We start from the raw sequence: 21,761 nt of genomic DNA on the forward strand, positions 1-21,761 counted from the left end.
CTCACAGAACTACAGTTCCCAGAATTCCCTAGCATTGAGCCAGGGCAGTTAAAGCGGTCTTAAATTGGATTCTTTCTGCAGTGTGTTTTGGACACCAGAGTATTGACTGAGATGGCCGAGGCTTCTGGAAAACCAAAAGGATGTGGACAAGCTGGAGCATGTCCAGGAGAGGGCGACTGAAATGGTGATGGAGGTTGGACTGGATGGCTCTTTTAAAGGGGATTTTGGACTTCAGCTCCCAGAATCCCAGACTGTTGGCCAACATGGCTGAGGCTTCTGGGAGCTGAAGTCCAAAACCTCTTAAAGGGCACAGTTCGGGGAACCACTCCTGCAGGTTCCCAACTTTGGCCCTCTAGGTGTTTTGGACTTAATGAATCCTATTGTCTTAAGAAATGCTTTCATGCTATTTGCCATTCCTTGCTATTACAGCGGTTCCCCAAACGGTGCCCTTTAAGAGGTTTTGGACTTCAGCTCCCAGAAGCCTCAGCCATGTTGGCCAATAGCCTGGGATTCTGGGAGCTGGAGTCCCCCCGGAACCTTCCTGTCTGCAGCCATGTTTCCCGGGGAAGGTGTTCTCTGCGCACCCCTGTCCTCTCTCTGGTCCGCTCCTCTGTTCCTGCAGCTGCTGAGTCTCCTGCTCCTTCAGGGCTGCTTTCTTTCCCTGGGAAATGAGCCCCAGAAGGCTTCCCCATTGCCAGGAGTGTGGGGTCCCCAATGGAGCAGCAGGCTCTAGGGCTGGGGAGGGCCTTGGCTGGGGCCTCAGCATCTCCCTTGGCTGCCTACCAGCCAGCTCTGCCTCTTCCCTCTGGCTGCAGCTATACCAGCTGCTACTGGTAAGAAAGCCTTCTGGCACTGTGACTCCTGCTGCTGCTGAGGATGATGATGATTATATTTAGGGATAGGGTAGCCCTGTTGGCCATATAGCAAATCCTATAACATCCAAACCATGATACTTTTATTGGGCCAAGCAAAATACACAATTACATGTTGCAAGCAACTGGCTTCTTCATCAGGCAAACAGAAGGAAAATATTGAAGGTGTTAGTCATAGGCCTGCATTTTGCTGCTCCTGGTCTTAGTTCAAGTGGTAGGGAGCGCTATCTCTTGCAGGCTGGCACCCCGCCCCCCTTTTTTTGGGCAATGTGGTCACTGGTAGATTTTCAAGGAAGTCAAGGAAATGTAGTGTCCATTTGCAATTCAAAGAAGATGTTTCCTTTGAATTCAGCACGTCTCCTTCCTTTGTGAAGCCACAAGCTCCTATGTAGATAGAGGACACTGGATTTCCCAACAGGTCTTCATGTTTTGCATCAGGAAAACTTTAGGTAGTCTAGAGGTAAAGCATGCCAATCACTCCCAATATTAGGGGGAAATTGCTTTACCTTTGTTGGAGGCACACACTTCAGATGGCAAGATCCCAGTGCACTGGCTCATTCCATAGGATTCCCCTGTGATGACTAAAATGTGGTATCTTGAAATCCCAACAACATCCAGGGATAGCTGTGTGGGTCATATAGCAAATCCAATAAGATCCAAACTGATACCTTTATTGGGCCAATCAAAATGCACAGTTACATGTTGCAAGCTTTCAAAGTCACACTGGCTTCTTCATCAGGCAAGGTGTTAAACAGGAGAAGAAAATGAAGATGTTAGTCATAGGCCTGCATGTTGCTGTTTCTGGTCATAGTTCAGATGGTAAGGAGTTATTATTTTAGATTATTACATTATCTTGTAAACAAAAATACTGAGTTACTTTACTGAAGGGGAGAGCCGGGAGATCTTTACTTTGTCAGGTCTACTGTTGACAAATCAATCTACTTTCAAAAAAGACATAGAATAAATTCACTTATCATTATTACATCTTGTAGCACCTTTGAGACTGGCTGAAAGAAAAGTTGGCAGCATGAACTTTCATAGACCTCAGTCTACTTCCTCAGATGCATTCGGAAGAATTAACTAAATAGGCCCACCTATCACCTTTATCTAATTTTGCATCAATACATAATTCTCTCATAGACTATTTGTGTATACATTTGCACAGTGGGAGAGCATTGGAGATGCATTTCAATGCTCGAGAGAGTTTTACAGAACCATTTTTGCATAACTCACAGATTAAAGAGTGATTCACAAGCTATTGTTGTTGTTGATGTGTGCCTTCAGGTCATTCCTGACTTATGGTGACTCTGATTTGTCATTAGAGGAGGTTTGCCATTGCCTTCCAGGACAATCTAGGCCTAAGGAGTTAAAATCTGTGTGGAGTAGCCTTAGAGCTAGACAGTCTCTTAAGGAGTGTGATCTGAAGTATGCCTACTGGGAACAAATTCCAATTCCCATGCAGACAACGCAGGTGGGACACCAAACTTGGCAAGGTGGTACTTCTGTACACTCTTAAAAGTAAGAAGCATTCCTGAGAATGGTTTTGAACACTGCAACTCCTTCAGAAGTCTCCATTTACTTTCATTTTCCCCTTATGCTCAGGCATATTTTAATCTCTTGAAAAGAACTTGATCATTTTAACTCATGAGGAGATTGTTATGGGGATAATGGATTGGGTATGGGTTTAGTCATGCTCAGAGTAGATGGGCTGAAATCAGTGGAATTTAAAATTAGGCATAATTGAATTTGTCCCATTGATTTCAGTGGGTTTCCTCAAAGCATGATTAAATTTGGATCCATCGCACTGTTCCCCCCCCCCCATTGTACTTGTTATCAGCAGTGTACATGGCAGGTATAAATCTTAAAATTAAACCTTTGTTTTAGCACATACAAGTATGTGCATGTGCACATACATACCCACAGATCTTTTAAAATGAGATTGGACCAAACTGTTAAAGATGGAAATGGAATTAAGAAATAACCCAGGGGTAGGCAACTCTTTTGAGCCGGGGGCCGGGTTGCTGTCCCTCAGACAACTGGGTGGCCGAAGCCAAAAAATAAATAATTAAATAATTTTTAAAAAATTAAATAAATAAATAAACCGGGACAAATGTAGGACAAAATTTTCAAATGGAGGGCACTTTTTAAATAAAAAATGGAGGACACGCAAAAAAATTTGCTGATTTTTTAAAAAATGTTAAGATAAATGCATGTTTCTGAGGCTTCTATAGACAATTGCCTCACCAGGCCCCTTGCGCGAGACGCCAAAGGCCCCGGCGGCAATTGGCGGCAGGACCAGGCTGGGGCCGGTCCCAAGGCCTCACCGGGCCGCATTCGGCCCGCGGGCCGCAGGTTGCCTACCCCTGAAATAACCCTTGCGTGGCTTTTAAGTCCTCCAAATTAATATCAGTGAACATACTGTTATTACCAGGAAAAAAAATGTGTATGTGATTTTTTGAATTGTTTTGTTTTACAGTGAGGAAAATGTTTGGAAACTTTGCGAATATATCCAGAGGCAGAATCAGTACCCTTTAGAAGAATTTTATGCTGTTTTCATCTCCAATGATAGAAGGATGGTGAGTTGTAATACAAAACTGAATCTAAAATGCAATGTGAAATTTGCAGTCTCAAAATCAACATCTGGGTCTTGGTATATAAGCGATACTGAGCCTGGAAATGTTACTTGGAAATTTTGCTTTTTTGTACTATGGTTCCTAGAATTTTCAAACCATCATGGCCACTATTCCTTGACTATCTGTGGCTTACTCCCAGATAACTGGGTGTAAGATCACAAGCCTTAAGCTAGCGAAACTTTTTCCATCACTTTATCACTGTGCCAAGGGAAGTTCTATGGGTTAAATATCTGTGTAACATGTTCCTGTTGAAGAAGCAGGGTACTTAAATATACAAAAACGGTTAATATATGGAAAACCAGTATAGTGTAGTGATTGGAGTGGTGGACTGGGACTTGGGAGACCAAATTCAAGTCCTTAATGAGCCATGAAACTGAGTGCTTTGCCTTGGTTCAACCACTCATTCTCAGTCTGTCCTCCCTCAGTAGGTTGTTGTAAGCATAGATAAAGTCATATATGTTGCCTTGAGATCATTGGAAGAAAGTAATAATGAACAAACAAAAGTCACAATCTAGATCCATAATTAATTTTGCTTGCTTGGGTAGTTTAATTAGGTCCCATGGGAAATGCTGTGCTCAGGTTCTAAAGAGCCATACAAGACCAAATGTATGTCGGACTTTCAAATTCTCCTTTGAGTCTCAGCATCAGTTCCTTTGAAAAGGCTTAGTTTTGTCACATAATTGTAGGAGTGAGTGGGTAACCTAGTCTATAGTCATCCAAATGCTTGCATACTGATTTATCTTTAAATGTAGTCACTCATTCCTTATAACTCACAGGTGCCACTTTGGAAGCAACAAGCTGGATGTGGAGAACAACCTGTGATTTGGGTGAGGAAATCCCCATTTTCTTTTCTTATATTTAATATTACTCCTTTCACTGTTCCTGTAGTTTTTATTTGTACGTATCCATTACTAATATATCTATTGCCTAAATCTGGTTGGTAATTGTGCAGCCTGCAGGCTACAGACCCTTCAGGAGATGGTGGTGGTGGTTTCCAGTTAGGTCTTGAAAATCCCAGCAATTCTGCAAACCTCCCTCCCTCCATTTTTCAGTAAAATGACCCTGTTTTTCAACACCAAGCTTACTTATATTGTCTGGAAATCACTAAATAATCCTGTTTCAGGGTCCTCTCCTGCCTAGGCAGCAAAAGTAATATCCAAAAAAAGACTGTGAGAGATGTACCATCCCTTCTAATCATGCAAAATAATGGCTACAAAGGATTGGTGCAGCCCTATAAGTTCCACAGTAGGCTCATTCTGGCTTAAAAAGTCCACTTGAAATGTACAAGAAGTGGCTGTTACAAAAGAGAGATAAATTTGTTGGGATGACAGGCTCTTCCCATTATCTATGCAACACAGCTGGGGGAATAGACACCCTCCATGTAATAAAAGGTTAATAAGGAGATAGTGTTACAGTTGTGTTTATTGGGGGTCAACATCACAAGGATTCACAGGTCATGAGAGTAATCAGACCATTTAGGTGGCCATCCTGGTAGAGGTTTCCAGACTTCCCATGGAAAGTTATAAAACTTCAAGGGGGAACATGAAATGTGGGGAGAACGAAGGTGCTTCCTGCACCTAGATGGGCAGCCCCTAGAGCATATGGCCTATACCTGCAGCTGGTTGCTGCAGGAACATCCTATCCCAGAATCTCCAATGAACTGAGTAGATAGGGAATATTTAGCTAATTACATCAGGGCTTATTTTTATTTGACCTTAGCTGAATTTGTAACTTTTCTTTTTTTTTTTTTTTTTAAATTTTTTAAATTTTTTATTGAAAAACCACACAACAAATATGAGAAAAGACAAAAAAAGAAAACAAAAACAAGTAAAGCACATATAAACATACAAACAATGAAAACCACAACACATCTTTACATCATTCTTCTTGACCCCACTTATAACACCTTTCGAAATACCCCCCACCCCCACCCAAGTTCCTCAGATTTCACTTATTGACTGATATATATCCATTTTTATAGCTCTACTTCTTTACGAACCTCTATTAATAAGTGTATTCACATTGCAGCCAACCCGCGTATCCACAAATTTTTATGTCGTGTTTTGAAAGCCCCTGTTTTGTAACTAGAACATCTCATGATTTTTTATAAATATATGTATAAATAAAAGAAATGAACTAAACTATAATAGATAAAGGCAGAAAAAGAGTCTTTACGACCATCCTCCTTACCAACTCTATAGGGGATTCTTTATTCCTTTGAGAGGTGCCATCTACTTTTACAATAATCCAAAAAGGAGTCCCAGGTTTGTTTTGCTTCTTGGACTTCTTCCTTTAATTCCATTGTTATTTTATCCATTTCTATGATGTTGAGGGATTTTTGTAACCAGCTATCAATTGTCGGAACTTCTTCTGACCGCCAACATTGCGCTATCGACATCCTGGCAGTAGTAATCAGATATAAAATTTGTTTGAGGTGTTTCCTGAGATCTTGGTTAGCAGCCATATTTAGCAGGAAAAGCTCGGGTTCCAGATTGATTTTAATTTTGTAGATGTTTTGGATAGTCTTCCTTACCAAATTCCAGAATTTTTTTATTTTGGGGCAAAGCCACCACATGTGGAAGAAATTACCCGACCTTCCCGCCCTACATTTCCAACAATCTGCTTTTTTATTTTTATATATTTTGCTCATTCTCGAGGGGGTTAGATACCAACGATGTATCATTTTCATCAAGTTCTCTCTTATGTCTGCACAGGCTGAGAATTTAATATCTTTACTCCAAGCTTTTTCCCATTGTTCTAAATTGATCGGGTGCCCTATATCTCCTGCCCATTTTATCATACAATGCTTAATTTGATTAGTTTCAAGTTCCAGTTTCAGGCACATTTTGTAGAGTTTGGATATTCTCCCTTTCTTATCTTTATTTTTAATGATCTCTCCTAATTCCGTTTCATCTGGTCCTATCTGAGATTGTCTGCTGTCTGTCTTGAATCTAGCCCAAAGTTGGCGATAGGGGAACCACTGCAATTTAATCCCTTCTCTTTCTAATTCTTCTTTAGATTTCATAGTCTTTTCATTTTCCTCTGACTTTAAAATTTCCTTATATCTAATCCATCCTTTACCCTCTGATCTTGTATTTCTCAAAAAGGCCTCCTGAGGTGACACCCAATCTGGGATCATTCTATACATTTTTCCTTTATAGATTTTCCAGATTCTAAAAAGTGACCTTCTCACGATATGATCTTCAAATAATTTATTACATTCTAATTTATTGTACCACAGGTAAGCATGCCAACCAAAGACCTTATTGAAACCTTCTAGATTTAGTAAGCTTTCTTTTTCCAAAGTTATCCAATCGATAAGCCAGTCCAAATTAGAAGCGTGATAATATAATTTAAAGTCTGGGAGGCCAAATCCTCCTCTCTCTTTAACATCTGTTAATGACTTCCAATTGATTCTTGGCTTTTTACCCGCCCAAATAAATTTAGTTATATCCTTTTTCCAATTACTAAAAATTTTATCGTTAGTTACAATTGGCAAATTCTGAAAAAGAAATAAAATTTTCGGGAGTACACTCATTTTAATAACAGCGATCTTACCTAATAAAGATATTTGCAATAAGGACCATTTTTCCAATTCCTTTTTGATTTCTTGCCAAATTTTTTTATAATTATTGTCAAATAAGTCGCTGTTTTTCTTAGTAATGTAAATTCCTAAATATTTAACTTTTTTTTGTATTTGTATTCCCAATTTTTCTTGTAGTTGTATTTGATTTCCCTTCCTCATATTGCAGGTAATTAGCGCAGACTTGGCCCTGTTGATCCTGAAGCCGGCACATTCTCCAAATTCCTCTATAATTTGTAATATTTTTTCCGCACTGTGCAAAGGGTCTTCCACTACTATCACCAAATCGTCTGCATACGCCATTATCTTAAATTCTTTACCTTTAACTCGAACTCCATGTATTTCTTTTTCTTCTCTTATAAGATTACACAAAATTTCAATGCACATTACAAACAATAGTGGTGATAGGGGACAACCCTGCCTGGTTCCTTTTTCTATTTTGAAATATTCCGTTTTACCTCCATTAACTATGACTTTTGCCTTCTGTTCTGTATAAATTTTCTCTATCCAATTGATCCAATTGTTGCCTAAATCTAATTTGTACATCAATTCAATCATATATTGCCAATTTACGTTATCAAAAGCTTTTTCTGCATCCAGGAACAACAGTGCCAAGTCTACGCCCGGATTTTTATCATAACGCTCAATAATGTCAATTACTTTCCTAATATTGTGTTTGGCATGCCTACCTGGGAGGAAACCGTTCTGATCTTCATTAATCCAGTTTTTTAGAACTGTTTTTAGTCTTTCCGCTAAAATGCTAGCAAATATCTTATAGTCTACATTTAAAAGTGAGATAGGTCGATAGTTTTGGGGATCGGCCAAATTTTTGTTTTCTTTGGGTATCAATACAATGTCTGCTTCTTTCCAAGAGTTCGGTATCCCTTTATCTTTAATTTCGTTTAACAATTTGTGTAGGGGGTCGATAATTTCTTCCACAAATAATTTATAATATAACATTATGAATCCATCTGGACCGGGTGATTTTCCATTTTTTCCTCTTTTAATTGCCTCTCTTATTTCTTGTTTGGTAATTTCTCTATTGAGTATATCCTTGTCCTCGTTTCCTATTTTAATCCAGTTGGTTTTATTCCAAAATTTTCCCATTTTTTCCCTCTGTTCCTCACTCCCCTTCTTCCCTTGATATAAACCCTTATAGAAATTTTGAACAATTTGCTTAAGTTTAGCTTGTTCTGTGTGCGCACCAGACTCATCATGTAATTCCATAATTGTTTCCCCCTCTCTCATCTTCTTAACTTTATATGCTAGAAGTTTCCCAGCTTTATTCCCAAACTCAAAATATTTCTGTTTCGTGTATTTTAATTTTTTAACTACTTCATCTGTAGTTATCTGATCTAATTGTTTCTTTAAGAGAAGTATTTCTTTTTGAATTTTCCCCTTTTGCGGTTCTTTAATCCTGGCCAACTCTTTCTTTTGAATTTTCTCAGATATCTCCTTAATTAAGTTGGTTTGTTTTTTCTTTCTTTCACTACTTTTTTTCAGTAAGAAACCCCTAACCACTGCTTTTGAGGCATCCCATACAACGTTTAAACTCACATCTTCTGTTATGTTTTCCTTAAAGAAAAACTTAAGCTGTTCTTTCATTTGTTGCATAATTTTTTCGTCTTTGATTAGATATTCATTCATCCTCCAAGAGAATTCCCTTCTTACAAGATCCAGTTCTAAATAAATTGGGTTGTGGTCAGAGATTTTATTTATTTTGATTTCAGCTTTTTTGACATTCGTCCATAATTCTTTGGAAATAAAAAAGTAGTCAATTCTGGAGGCAGAGTTATGAGGGTGGGAGTAAAAAGTAAATTCTTTACTTGTACCGTGTAATTTCCTCCAGGGATCAATTAGCGTCAGGGTTTCCAGCAAGTCAAATACACTCTGAGGGAGTTTCCCTTGTTTGACATCGATTTTCTTATGAGATATTCTGTCCAATAAGGGATCCACCACCCCATTCCAGTCTCCCATGAGTATATGTTGATCATATTTTAGATTATTTAGCTTCTTTGTCACACTTTTAAAAAACTTAGATTTGTTTCCAATTGGTCCGTAAATCCCCACAATTAAGATTTGCTTCCCCTCCCACTGTATCTCAATTATTATAAATCGCCCTTCTTCATCACTCCAGATTTCTTTAGCTTTAATTTCTTTTTTAACAAAAATGGCTACTCCATTATTTTTCCTACTTCCTGCTGCAATGAAAGATTGTCCTAATTTGGGGTTTCTCAAATATTTTTCTTCCTTTTTCCTAATTCTTGTCTCTTGGATACAAGAGATATCGTATTTCCCTTTTTCTAGTGTGTGGAAGACCTTCTTTCTTTTATAAGGGGAGTTCATTCCTTTTACGTTCCAGGAAAGTAGTTTCATTATACGTTATATTTTCTCCCCAAACTTTATTTCTCTTTATAAAAGTGTGGCTCCGCTTCTTCTCTCTTCCTCTACTTCCTCCCCTTCTCTTTGACTCGTCTCTTCAGTTTCCTTTTCTTCCCGTAATCTTCCTTCTACTTCCCCTATCAGATCTTCAATGTTTTCCTCTTCTAGAAGAAGACCTCCCACTGCTCCAAACAGAGCTTCCTCCCTTGTATCTCCTTCCCTTTCATTCTGTTTCTCCTTCTCATCTTCTGGATTCTGTCTTGCTTCAGCTTCCTCTCTTCGCTTGCCTCTTCTTTCTTCTTCTTCTTGCTTTTTTGTGTCTTTATTCTGAGAGCTTTCTCCCTCATCATCTTTTCCTCTTTCTTCTTCTCTGAACCATCTATGGAAAAAAGATCTTGCTTTTTCAATCGTATCGATTTTTACTTGTTTTTGTTTCCAAGTAAAGGAAAGTCCTTCTATTGGTTCCCAGCGGTAGCGGATATTTTTCTTTTGTAGCATCCTTGCAAGTGCAGTATATTCCTTTCTTCTACGCAGCACCTCTCCTGGGACATCTTTAAACAACATGATTTCTGCCCCATCAATTATTAATTTCTTTTCGTAACTGGCTTGAATTATTTGGTCTCTAATCCTCTCCCTAGTGAAGTAAGCCACTATGTCACGCGGTACATTTCTGGTTCTGGCGGCTACTGAGCTGACGCGGAACATCTTGTCCACGTCCATATCCAGATATTCTTTAGAACAATCTATTAATTTGGCTAAAGCTGGTACAATCTCTTCATATAAATTTTCATTTTGTCTCTCCTTCACCCCTCTTATCTTGATGCATTTCCGTCTATCTTTAATTTCTTTCATTCTAACAAAGTTCCTTTCCTGCTCTACTGTTTGTGTAAGGGTTCTGGTTACATTGTCAATCTTTCCCGTTTTGGTTTCTAGCTGTTTTACTTTATTTTCCAGAAGCTTCATATCTCTTGTCACTCCTTTTAAGGTGTCTTTCAAATCATCAATGTCGGCTTTAAGGTCCCTCCTTAATTCTTCCCTCGAATCTTTTATTTCTTGTCTTATATTTTTTTCCATTTGTTGCATTGCCTCCAAAATTTTACTTTCTACACTTTTCGGCTCCAATGAAGTTCTCCGCCCCTGTATTTGTATCTGTTTAAGTTCCTGTTGGTGATACTTTCTTTCCATTTCTCTTGTTCTAACCCCTATTTTTTCCATTATACTATTATTAAATTGTTCTAATTTCGCTTCAAGCCAACCTTCTACAAAAGACCCCCTCAAAATTGCTTTTAACACAGGCTTAACCATACACTTCACTAGGTTATGCAATTTACACTATTTCCAGCAGGTGGCGCAAAAGGGTAACTTATTATCTACTGCACTTCCCTCTTTACTGGCCAATTCTCTTTGTTAAGCAGGGAACTCACTTCCTTCTGTTTGTTCACTTCTCCCCCTCTCCTTTTCCGGAATTCCACGTGGAGCGCGACCTTGAAAACGCCAAAGCCTCTCTCCCCCCCAACAGGTATTTCTCTTTATAGTCTTTTATCTCCTTTACTTTAAATCCGATAGTCCAGTAGCCTTCAGCTTATTATTAATAAGAAGGGGGAGCTAGAGAGGGAAACAAAGAAAAACTCCCTTTCGGCCTGTATTTTCCTTTATCAATCCTTTAACTTTCCACCTTCCACTCTTCACTACTAATCTATAACCCACAAGAAGAAGATAAACTTCTCCTCACTTTGGTTTCCCTTCTTTTAACAAATCAGTCCTTATCGCGGTTCCCTCTTTCCCGTCTGCTTCTCCTCCAAGACTCCTCTCCTCCGATTTTGCCGCTTCTCCTCCAGGCCCGCCGCCTCTCTAACCGCCTCTCCTCTCGGTCATCCGCTTCCGCGTCTACTTCTCCTCCAGGTCCGCGGTCTCTCTGTCCGCTTCTCCTCCAAGTCCTCCGCTTTCCCGTCTGCTTCTCCTCCAGGTCCGCCGCCTCTCTATCCGCTGCTCCTCCCGATCCTCCGCTTCCCCGTCTGTTTCTCCTCCAGGTCCGCCGCCTCTCTGTCCGCTTCTCCTCCCGATCCTCCACTTTCCCCTCCACCTCTCCTCCGGGTCTACCACCTCTCCGTCCGCTTCTCCTCCCAGTCCTCCGCTTCCCCGTCCGCTTCACCACCAAGTCCGCCGCTCTCCGTCTGCTTAACCACCTCTCAGGACTTTGTTATTATTATTTTTTCTCCTCTTTGCCCCGGCTTTCTCCAACACCTTCTTCCTTCTCCCTCCTTCACCTCTCCGCCTTTCTCTCTCCAGCTCTTTTCTCCCTCCGTTAGGTTTTAAACATATAGGGCTTCCTCAAATTTAGTTTGTTTCACCTCCGTTTTCCCTTGCATTCGGTGTTGCTATTTTTGCCGAGGTTGTAACAAAATATCAGCTCTTCTTTTCTCCTTTTGGAGGTTTGTCTTCTAATCATAAAAAAACTACCGGTACGGCGAGATTAGAGCCGGTCTTGGGCTCCCTTTCCGAGACTGCGGGTTGCTCGCGTCCTTATCCGTTCCTCTGATCGTTGCCTCTCAAAGGGCAGTAAAAGCTGCCCTTCCAGGGTGCTGATCAGAGCTCTGGAGAAAAACCCCGTGAGCCCATCCGAAGCCCCCTTCTCAGGGAGAATTCTCTGGCTTTAATTTTGCCAAAACCACCTCGGAAGGCACTGCTTGCCACGCGCAGCTATGGCTTGCAGCTATTCACCTCGCCATCTTGGACCGGAAGTCTGAATTTGTAACTTTTCAAAGTGTGGCTGAGAGGGGAAAAGTGCTCCCATAATGAAGAGAGATACCTTCTGCTAATGTAGATTTTTTGCTTAGTGTAAAGTCTTCCTTTAAAAGTACTTCTCCTCTTCTACACTCTTTTCACAAACCTTTTGCTTGTTTCACAGTTTTCCCATGGGGTGAGAAGGGAGTAAGTCTCTGCAGAGTCAGAGACAGATGGTGCAAGTGGAACCCCGGCAATGCCCCATTGTGTTTCTGTGCCAATGGGATTCAATCCACTAGTAGTGGCAGCTAAAATAGATGATTTCTGAGAGATCTCATTCACCTCAGGCGGAAGCAGGAGGGGAATCACTGATATCTGTGACCCATGTACAAATTCCTATTATGAACCTATATACTAGGGGAGGAGAACTTTTGGCAGTCTGGATGCTTGGACCTCACCTTCAGAAACTCTATTCAGCATAAGCAATAGTAAAGTGAATACTGGGTCTATAATCCTAAACATCTGAAGGGTCAGAGATTCCTCATCTGTGCTGTAAAGAACAAACCCAGCCAGCTCAGCCTGAGCTATATATATTTAGCTTTCTTCCTCATATGTATAAAAATTGTTCTAGAAATACCAATTACTTATATAGAATCATAGAATCGTAGAGTTGGAAGAGACCACAAGGGCCATCCAATCCAACCCCCTGCCATGCAAGAAATCTAAATCAAAGAATCCCTGACAGATGGACATCCAGCCTCTATTTCAAGACCTCCAAGGAAGGAGACTCCACTACACTCCGAGGAAGTTTATTCCACTATTGAACAGCCCTTACTGTGAAGAAGTTCCTCCTAATGTTGAGGTGGGATCTCTTTTGCTGTAGGTTACATCCATTGTTCTGGGTCCTAGTCTCTGGAGCAGCAGAAAACAAGCTTGCTCCCTCCTCAATATGACATCCCTTCACATATTTAAACAGGGCTATCATATCACCTCTTAACTTTCTTTTCTCCAAGCTAAACATCCCCAGCTCCCTAAGTTGTTCCTCATAGGACATAGTTTCTAGACCCTTCACCATTTTAGTTACCCTCCTTTGGACACGCTCCAGATTCTCTATGTCCTTTTTGAATTGTGGTGCCCAGAACTGGTCACAATATTCCAGGTGAGGCCTGAACAAAACAGAATATATTGGCACTATTACTTCTCTTGATCTAGACACTATACTTTTATTGATGCAGCCTAAAATCGCATTGGCCTTTTCAGCTGCTGCATCACACTGTTGACTCATGTTCAACTTGTGGTCGACTTGGACTCCCAGATCCCTTTCACATGTAGCTTCATTCAGCCAGGTGTTGCCCATCCTATATCTGTGCATTTCATTTTTTTGCACTAAGTGCAGTACCTTACATTTCTCCCTGTAGAAGTTCATTTTGTTAGCTGTGGCCCAGCTTTCTAGTCTATTCAGGTCATTTTGAATTTTGATCCTGTCCTCTGGAGTATTAGCTATTCCTCCTAATTTGGAGTCATCTGCAAATTTGATGAGTATACCCCCAATTCTGTCATCCAAGCCATTGATAAAGATGTTGACTAACACTGGCCCCAGGACAGAACCCTGTGGGACCCCACTGGTGGAGTCAGTCTTAAAGAAAGTTGCACCTAAATCATGTTGACATAATTTGTATGGGAGTAATTTGTTAACGGTAAATTTGTTACTACATTTAAAAAATCAGGTCCAACCCGTTTTAAAATACCAAAATTAGAATACAAATAAAATAAAACACATATGGCTATGAACTGAACAGATATAGGATGGGTGACACCTGGCTCAACAAGACTACTTGTGAAAGGGATCTGGGAGTCCAAGTAGACCACAAATTGAACATAAGTCAACAGTGCGATGCAGCAGTTAACAAGGCCAATGCGATTTTAGGCTGCATCTTTAAAAGTATAGTGTCTAGATCAAGGAAAGTAATAGTGCCACTCTATTCTGCTCTGGTCAGGCCCCACCTGGAATATTGTGTCCAGTTCTGGGTGCCACAATTTAAAAAGGACATTGAGAAATTGGACCGTGTCCAAAGGAGAGCGACCAAAATGGTGAAGGGTCTGGAAACCATGCCCTATGAGGAACGATTTAGGGAGCTGGGGATGTTTAGCTTGGAGAAGAGAAGGTTAAGGGGTGATATGATAGCCCTGTTTAAATACTTGTAGGGATGTCACATTGAGGAGGGAGCAAGCTTGTTTTCTGATGCTCCAGAGAGTAGGACTTGGAGTAATGGATGCAAGCTACAGGAAAAGAGATTCCACCTCAACATTAGGAGGAACTTCCTGACAGTAAGGAATGTTCAACAGTGGAACACACTCCCTTGGAGTGTAGTGGAGTCTCCTTCCTTAGAGGTCTTTAAACAGAGACTGTATGGCCATCTTTCAGGGATGCTTTGATTTAGATTTCTTGCATGGCAGGGGGTTGGATTGGATGGACCTTGTGGTCTCTTCCAACTCTGTTATTCTATGATTCTATGGCTAGGTCATTGATTATTATAGCAATGTTACAAATGCAAATACCTAAAAACTTCATAATGTCTCTCACTTCCAGGATTACCATGTTATTTTGCTTCACGTGGCAAGTGGAGACCAGAACTTCATTTATGATCTAGACACTGTGCTTCCTTTCCCCTGCCCCTTTGACACCTATACTGAAGAGGCTTTTAAATCAGACAGCATTATTAGTCCTAGTTATCGAAGGTAAGGATGACTGCAAAGCTTCTGCTGTAGCATAATTCTATCCTTGTATTGGGTCTGGCACAAGAGTTGTGAATCACACACTGTCAACTCAGTTAAAAAAATAATCAGATTGCATCAAGGGCTCTGGCAACAAGGAAACCCTCCCACCAGTTTATCAAAGATATAAAATCTAATCCATGTATACTGATAGTGCTGTATAAAATAATAATAATAATAATAATAATAATAATAATGTTTATTTATATACCGCTTTTCCAAATTAGATCAAAGCGGTGTACAACAGTAATGTGACAGATTCCCCCTCTAGGCTGGCAGTGCAGTTCCAACCGTTATGTTCCTGTCACTCACCTTGCCTCTTGCTCCTTGAAGATCCATCTCTAGAATGGGTTCTTGGGCCTCAAGGCAATCCCCATATGGACCTGCTGATTTTTTTGTTCTGTGGGTTCACTGGGGTAAGCATGGGCAGACTATCGGAGTTAATAGGAACAGCCAGGCACAGCTGAAAAAATAGAATCAACAAATAGTTTATTAAGACACATTTAGATAATAGACATTTAGATAACCCTGGAACTATTTAATCATTCACAGCTCCACAAAACCCTATTCAGTTTCCCGAACTGGCTGACTGTCCTTTCTTTAAAATATATCAGAGTGGCCGTGTTGGGCATACAGCGAAATACAATAACATTTAAAATTCACAAAAAAGTGATACCTTTATTGCCCAACCAAAATGCATCATGTGTTTTGTGCATTTTGGTTGGCCAATAAAGGTATCACTGCTTTGTGGATTTTGGATGTTATTGTCCTATCTTTACTACAGCTTTTCCCTGTCTCTTTCTGCCATCCTTTCCCTATCTCTGTACCACCTTTCCCCCATTTCTCTCTGCAGTCCTTTCCCTATCTCTAGGTCATCTTTCTCCTATTTGTCTTCTCTTGGAGACAAGCTTCAGGTTTTTATCCTTTCCCCCCACATATTCCCCCCTTCCCAGTCACTGTATTCTCTGAGCTGTAATTGGCCGGCTTGAACCAGGCTTGTCCAGTTCCTCCCCTCACAAGTACTTACATGGTTGGGTAAGTGAAACTTTGCCTCTTGAAAGGCAAAGAACAGAAAAGAGACATACTAATAAAGCTGAAAATGTACTTCAACTGGTACAATAAATGAAGAAATAACAGGTAGCAAATGGTAAACTTGCTTAGTGGCTGGAGGGCATGGCAACTCCAAAAATTAAATTCCCATGTTCAGATATGAGTTTATTTTCCCCACTATGAAGACAGCTTTCCTGGGAAGCTAAACTCAGGATTCACTGCAGCATATCCAGTTAGTGTTAAGAACAGAACCAAGGTAGATCCAGTTTTTGCCCTTCTGAGGAGCTGAAGTACCACTCATATAATTGCTTACTAATAGTGATCCTGGGTGAAGCCAATAAAAATTGCAGTCCAAAGTATCTGGCAGACCAAATATTCCTCACCTTTATATTAATGGGACAACAATTTATGCATCTGAAACAACCCCCAATTCTTCCAGAGCAAATTAATACACATTAGTTAATTTACTAGTATACCTTGTGTGCTGAAGGAGGATTATATCATTTTAAAAAGTTTTAAAATACAAAGTCAGTACAATGGCCCTGTTCACAGGCTCATGTCTCAATATTCTACTTAATAAAGGCAAATATGAACAAGCCTTTTCTCTATGCTCACAGTCCATCTGTAAAAGCCAGAGTTAAACTATAAAGCCTCTAATTAATTATTCCTGGTTCATTTGAACCTGGAAAATGGTTAGTAGTGTCACAGTTAGCAGGATATTAAACTAACTTCAAACCATGGTTTAATATCCTGTCTTGTTCAAAAAGTAACCTACTTTCTGGGTTCAGGTGAGATGGAAAATTGTGATTAGCTGGAGACTTTCTCATTTATTCATGTTGCAAAGAAAAGAGGGGACTACATGCTCAGACAAAAAGTTTTGTTTGTATCTTGATTTATTAAGCAAAGGCATGCTGATCTGAATGCAGCAGAGCTCAAAATATTTAGCTGTTTTGCAGAGCTAGGAAAAACTCAGAACTATCCAGCTAGCATAGCCAGTGACCATGTTGCATAGGGGATTCTGGGAGTTATAGTCCAAAAAGTATTTTTTCCTGACTAATAGGATTCAGTGAGCATGAGCAAAAACTGCAGCAAAGCCAAGAGCAGCAAACTATAGTTTAGAGGGCCCTAGTTTCCTTCTTTAATAATACAGTCTTCGCTTGCTGTCAGAATGTAATAGGCAAATGAGCAAAATACGCTTCCTCTTAGAAGGAGTTGCAGAGCTCCAATGACTTAGTCTCAGTCTTTCAAAAAGGACCTTGAAAAATTGGTAGGTCCACAAGGGAATATTCATAGTGGTTCCAATAAAATACAGATAAGCAGATTCATTATCATCTTTACATTTAATGTCTTCATCATTGATTTTACAATGTCTGGATGCAAAAGAGGCACAGTGAAACAATGTGAAATGCTCTATAGGTATAAATCCTAAATAATAGCTCTGTTAGTCTACTGCAGTGCAAATAATAAAGGGGTTTAAGAGCTGTGATAAATTGAATGTGCATTTTAAGAAATATAGGCGCGCTACAGACCATCCTTAAGGGACGGTCTGTTGGCGGTGCCGTTTGTGCCGCCAGCAAGCTGCAGCCGATATACCGCGCAGCTTGGTGGCAGCAAGAAAAAGATGCCGCAAAAAGCGGCTTCTTTTTGTAGCACACCAGTGACGCTGCAGTGTGCCATTGGCGCACTCGCAATGTCACCTGGGCACCATGACGTGCGAATGCTAGATGTCCGTTACATCAAAATGGTGGCACTCGTGTGAACAGGGCACTGCCATTTTGTACGTACTCTGTATGTACTAGGGTTGCGGGCGTCTAAAAGAGATAACCCCAGGCAATCCTAGTACATACGGAGTATGTACTTGGGTGCCTATCTGTAGCAGGCCATAGATGCATCTGGCAAAGAGGGTTCTTTCCCACAAAAAATGATGCTGCATTAAACTTGAAGGTGCCACAAAGACACCTTCAAGTGGCTTTGGCTTCAGAAATACTAAATTTTGGTGCCATCCTATGAATATCAGAAGTAAATCCACTCATGTTCATTTGAACATAATTCCCATTGGATACAGACTTTTGCCCAAGCATCTGGGAATAAATCCCAGCAAACCTAGTAGGACTTCTTTCTGAGCAGATATCCACAGGGTTGCACTATTAGTTTCAATGCAACTTTTAGGCATTTGCAGCCATGGCATTTGTAAAATGTGGATTCATTGTGAATTACGTATGAGGAGTTCGATGCTAAACAACAATTTAATATTTGGTTCAGATGTAGTTGAAAATACTAGGAGCAGAGTCATCCCACTGCTTCCTGATGTTTCTGCCATGGACTATACAACTCCCATCACTTAAGTGTTTGACTTATTTAGAAAAGTCAGATTGGTTCGAGCTGATGTGTATCTGAGGACGTTCGCTTCTGACCGATCCCATATGAAAGATGCCAGTGGTAACTGGCTGAAGCCTCCACCTATATACCCGTGCATTGAAACCGCAGGTAAGTGGTTGTATTTAGCATCCCACCCAAATGAGATCTCATCACACTTTCTGTTCAACATTTATTTGACAGATTCAAAGATTTCACATTATGTTTTTTGAAGAATGAGTTTAATCCATTATTAATCCCAGCTAGAATTGAGTAGAATAGTTTGTTTTTCATTTGTTTTTGTGGGTTTTTTTATACATCGGGGCATATCTAGCTGCCATTTGTAATTATTAAAGGTTAAACCCATTGTTAGCTCTCCCTAGAGTAGGCCCACTGAAATGAATGGGGCACACCTAAGTTAAGTATTGGTTTTAATGTATCTACTCTACATTTTCCTAATGTTGGATTTAGCCCTAACTTTGCTTTGTGTGCACCCAAATTACTTGTGTTTATCATACTTATTTAGTTATTTGTAGGCAGACCTGTATCAGCAGATCACAAGGTGAGGTACAATAAATGGCCTAAAACAGGGGTAAGTACTATGTGGCTTTCCAAGTGTTACTGAACTTCAACTTGCTGCAGCATAGCCAATGAAAAAAAAATGCTGGAATGCTACACAGTTCCTACCCCTTACCTAAACACAATTGCAAATTCAAACTGAAGTAGGCCCACTGAATCAATCTGCTGAACAGTAAATTAACATTTAACTTAAATCCCACTTATTCAGTAGGCCTGCTCCAGCTGGGACTAGTAGTTGGACCAATAAAAGGCACCTTGAAGTAGTTCAAGACATTTAAAACATTTGAAATCAGTTTAAGAAAACCAAACTCGTAAGTGGAGGGATTAGAAATAAAGCTATGGTCTCAGTAGCCAACAGACAGTTTGATAGAACAGCTGGGTTATAATTTAATGCCAAAATGAGGGCAGTGTTGGTGCCAGCTGGGCCTCCAAAGGGAGGACAGTCCAGTACTGGCAGACTACCATCAAGACAGTCTTCTCCTGATGTTTCTCATGGTGAGTGAACTTCAGTGATGTAACCTATCAGATCTTAATGATCAGTCAGTTATGTATCAGGCAAGGTTTTCCCTCAAATATCTAGGTCCCCAGCTGTTTACATGCTGCCACCACTGGGCCTGTGGGGAGCATGCCTGCAGCTTTCTCAGCCCAATTCTCCTCTTTGATTTGTTTTTCCTTTCATCAGCCCAGCTGGTTGTCTCCACATCTTTTCTTGCCCTCAGATGTGTTAGGCTGATTTGACTATGTTCTGTGTGAATCTCTTGCCATTATCTCTCGTCTGGAGATCATGCCCAAAGAAATGTGGCTTAGGTTGCTGGGTATCTTTAGTCTGGAGATGAGAAGCTTAAGATTTGACATGATAGCCATGTTCAAATATTTGAAGGGATGTCATATTGAGGATGGAGTATGTTTTTTTTTCCTGCTCCAGAGACTAGGACACAGAGCAGTGGGTTCAAACTGCAGGAAAAGAGGTTTCACCTAAACATTAGGAAGAATTTCTTAACAATAAGTGCTGTTTGACAATGGAATATACTTCCTTGGTCTGTGCTGGAGTCTCCTTCTTTGGAAGTTTTTAAACAGAAGCTGGATGGCTATATCTCAGGAGTACTTTGATTGTGTTTTCCTGCATGTCAGAATGGTGTTGGATTTGGATGGCCCTTGTGGTCTCTTCCAACTCTGTGATTCTATATGAGCCTCCGAAAAAGAAACCATCACAGATCCAACATTACACAGTACCAGCAGATGGCCCTAGCATGATCAGCTTTTTTCTCTCCTCACTCTCCCCGCTGTAGCTCTCTGTGCTGTCCAGAAATCTGGTTGGAGTTTCCCTGCCCTCCAGAGTGGATTTTTAAGGTGCATCAGGGAGGAGGGGGTGGCAGTAAGGGGGAGAGGAATCATCTCCCCCCCCCCCCAGTTCAGCAGACAGAAGCAATTTTATCAGTAAAATCATATGATCGGACAAGATAGCAACTAGATTGCTGAAAGGGTCCTGGATTATTAACCTGAATGTCTTTCTTTTGCTTTTCATTTTTTAAAGACTTCAAGATGAACCTGGACAACTTCATCAGTATGAATCCAGATGTTGGATGGGGATCTGTCTTTTCACTTCCTGACTTTGTGCAGGCATTTGGCAGTCAAAGAACTAATTTTAGTATCCCAGGTAGGGAATAATTGAAGCTGAAGCATTCATTTTGATGCTGAGATCTGCCATTCTTTTGTTTAGTAATATGTTTTAAAGTTGGAATAATATTCTTGGTTGCATTTGGGGAAATAAAATAATGTATGTAATGAAAAGAAATAAATAATGAAATAAAATCTTTTTTTTTAAAAAAATTACAAATGTAGTCTGAACTTAACTATAAATCAAAATGATTAAGCTGAGCCTATGATACTTTGGACACATCATGAGAAACGTGACTCACTGGAAAAGTCAATAATGCTTGGCAAATTGGGAGATGATAGGTCAAGAAGAAGACTCCATTACAGGTGGATTAACTCAATAAAGGAAGCCATAGTCCCCAGTCTGCAATATCTTAGCAGGCCTGTTAGTGGCCAGAGCTCTTGGAGGTCTTTCATTCAAAAGTTCAGCATAAGCTGAAACCAACCTGTTGGGAAACAACAATAACAACAAATTTCAAGGAGTAATATATAACAAGAATTAGACCAAAGCTTTCTTGTTAAATCCTTGATGCTTCAGAAAACAGGTCTGCAAGAAGAGCTGTCAGGAGTTTCTACAGGCATCAGATGAAATAAAAAGCTCTTCATGTTTCATGGGTTTTATTGAAGGATTTATACTTGCAAAACTTGTAAAGGGAGATTACCTAACTCAAGCTTCTAGGTGGTTTTGCAGGCTGGCTACTTAGACATTACCATAAGAGAGAGAAAAAAGGGAACAAGTATTTGCATAAATTTGAATGTGTTAATTTATACATATAGATGCTTGTAGTCTAACTAGAAATACATCTAACTGTGAGCAGGGAACATGTCTGCCAAGTGTGTCTTTCATTTGAAGAACTATCAAGTTCAAGTCTGGTTTAAGGATAAGACAGAGCAGGTGTATTATGTTTCTATTTAAGTTATAGAAGTTTCCTTCTAAATCTTAATCTATGCATACACATTTATTTGAATAAATTTGCCTCATTTTTGGTCTTGGGGGGTATTTCTTTTTTTAGGTGCACACACAAGTGGCTACACTTAGAATCAATTTCCAAAATCTACTTGCCTAACCCAGGGCTGAGCATTAAGTTATTAGATTGCAGCCTCCATCAGGATTGTTACCATAAGGCTACTTATGTAGTAGAGAAGTTCAAA

The 21,761-nt window shown here is 40.1% G+C and overlaps 1 protein-coding gene across 1 annotated transcript; it reads left to right on the plus strand.

The window, feature by feature from the left end:
- Positions 1–590: 590 nt before the first annotated feature.
- Positions 591–20,747, plus strand: NTAQ1 (N-terminal glutamine amidase 1). Its single transcript, XM_089517913.1, has 6 exons — positions 591–833; positions 3,349–3,448; positions 4,282–4,332; positions 14,785–14,933; positions 18,382–18,506; positions 20,488–20,747. Exons 1-6 carry the CDS (start codon positions 715–717, stop codon positions 20,619–20,621), a joined length of 678 nt encoding a protein of 225 aa, XP_089374039.1. The 5' UTR covers positions 591–714; the 3' UTR covers positions 20,622–20,747.
- The last annotated feature ends 1,014 nt before the right edge of the window (positions 20,748–21,761 follow it).

The sequence above is a fragment of the Sceloporus occidentalis genome, unplaced genomic scaffold, assembly GCF_023333645.1.
Source record: "Sceloporus occidentalis isolate IW3139 unplaced genomic scaffold, rSceOcc1.0.p SCAF_3, whole genome shotgun sequence".
Lineage (NCBI taxonomy): Eukaryota > Metazoa > Chordata > Lepidosauria > Squamata > Phrynosomatidae > Sceloporus > Sceloporus occidentalis.

Bases quoted from the DNA above. Each gene is read 5' to 3' on its own strand.
- NTAQ1 (XM_089517913.1), top strand. From the start codon at position 715: ATGGAGCAGCAGGCTCTAGGGCTGGGGAGGGCCTTGGCTGGGGCCTCA. The intron at 834-3,348 runs GTAAGAAAGCCT...TTTGTTTTACAG, and splicing joins AGCTATACCAGCTGCTACTG to TGAGGAAAATGTTTGGAAAC. The intron at 3,449-4,281 runs GTGAGTTGTAAT...TATAACTCACAG, and splicing joins TCTCCAATGATAGAAGGATG to GTGCCACTTTGGAAGCAACA.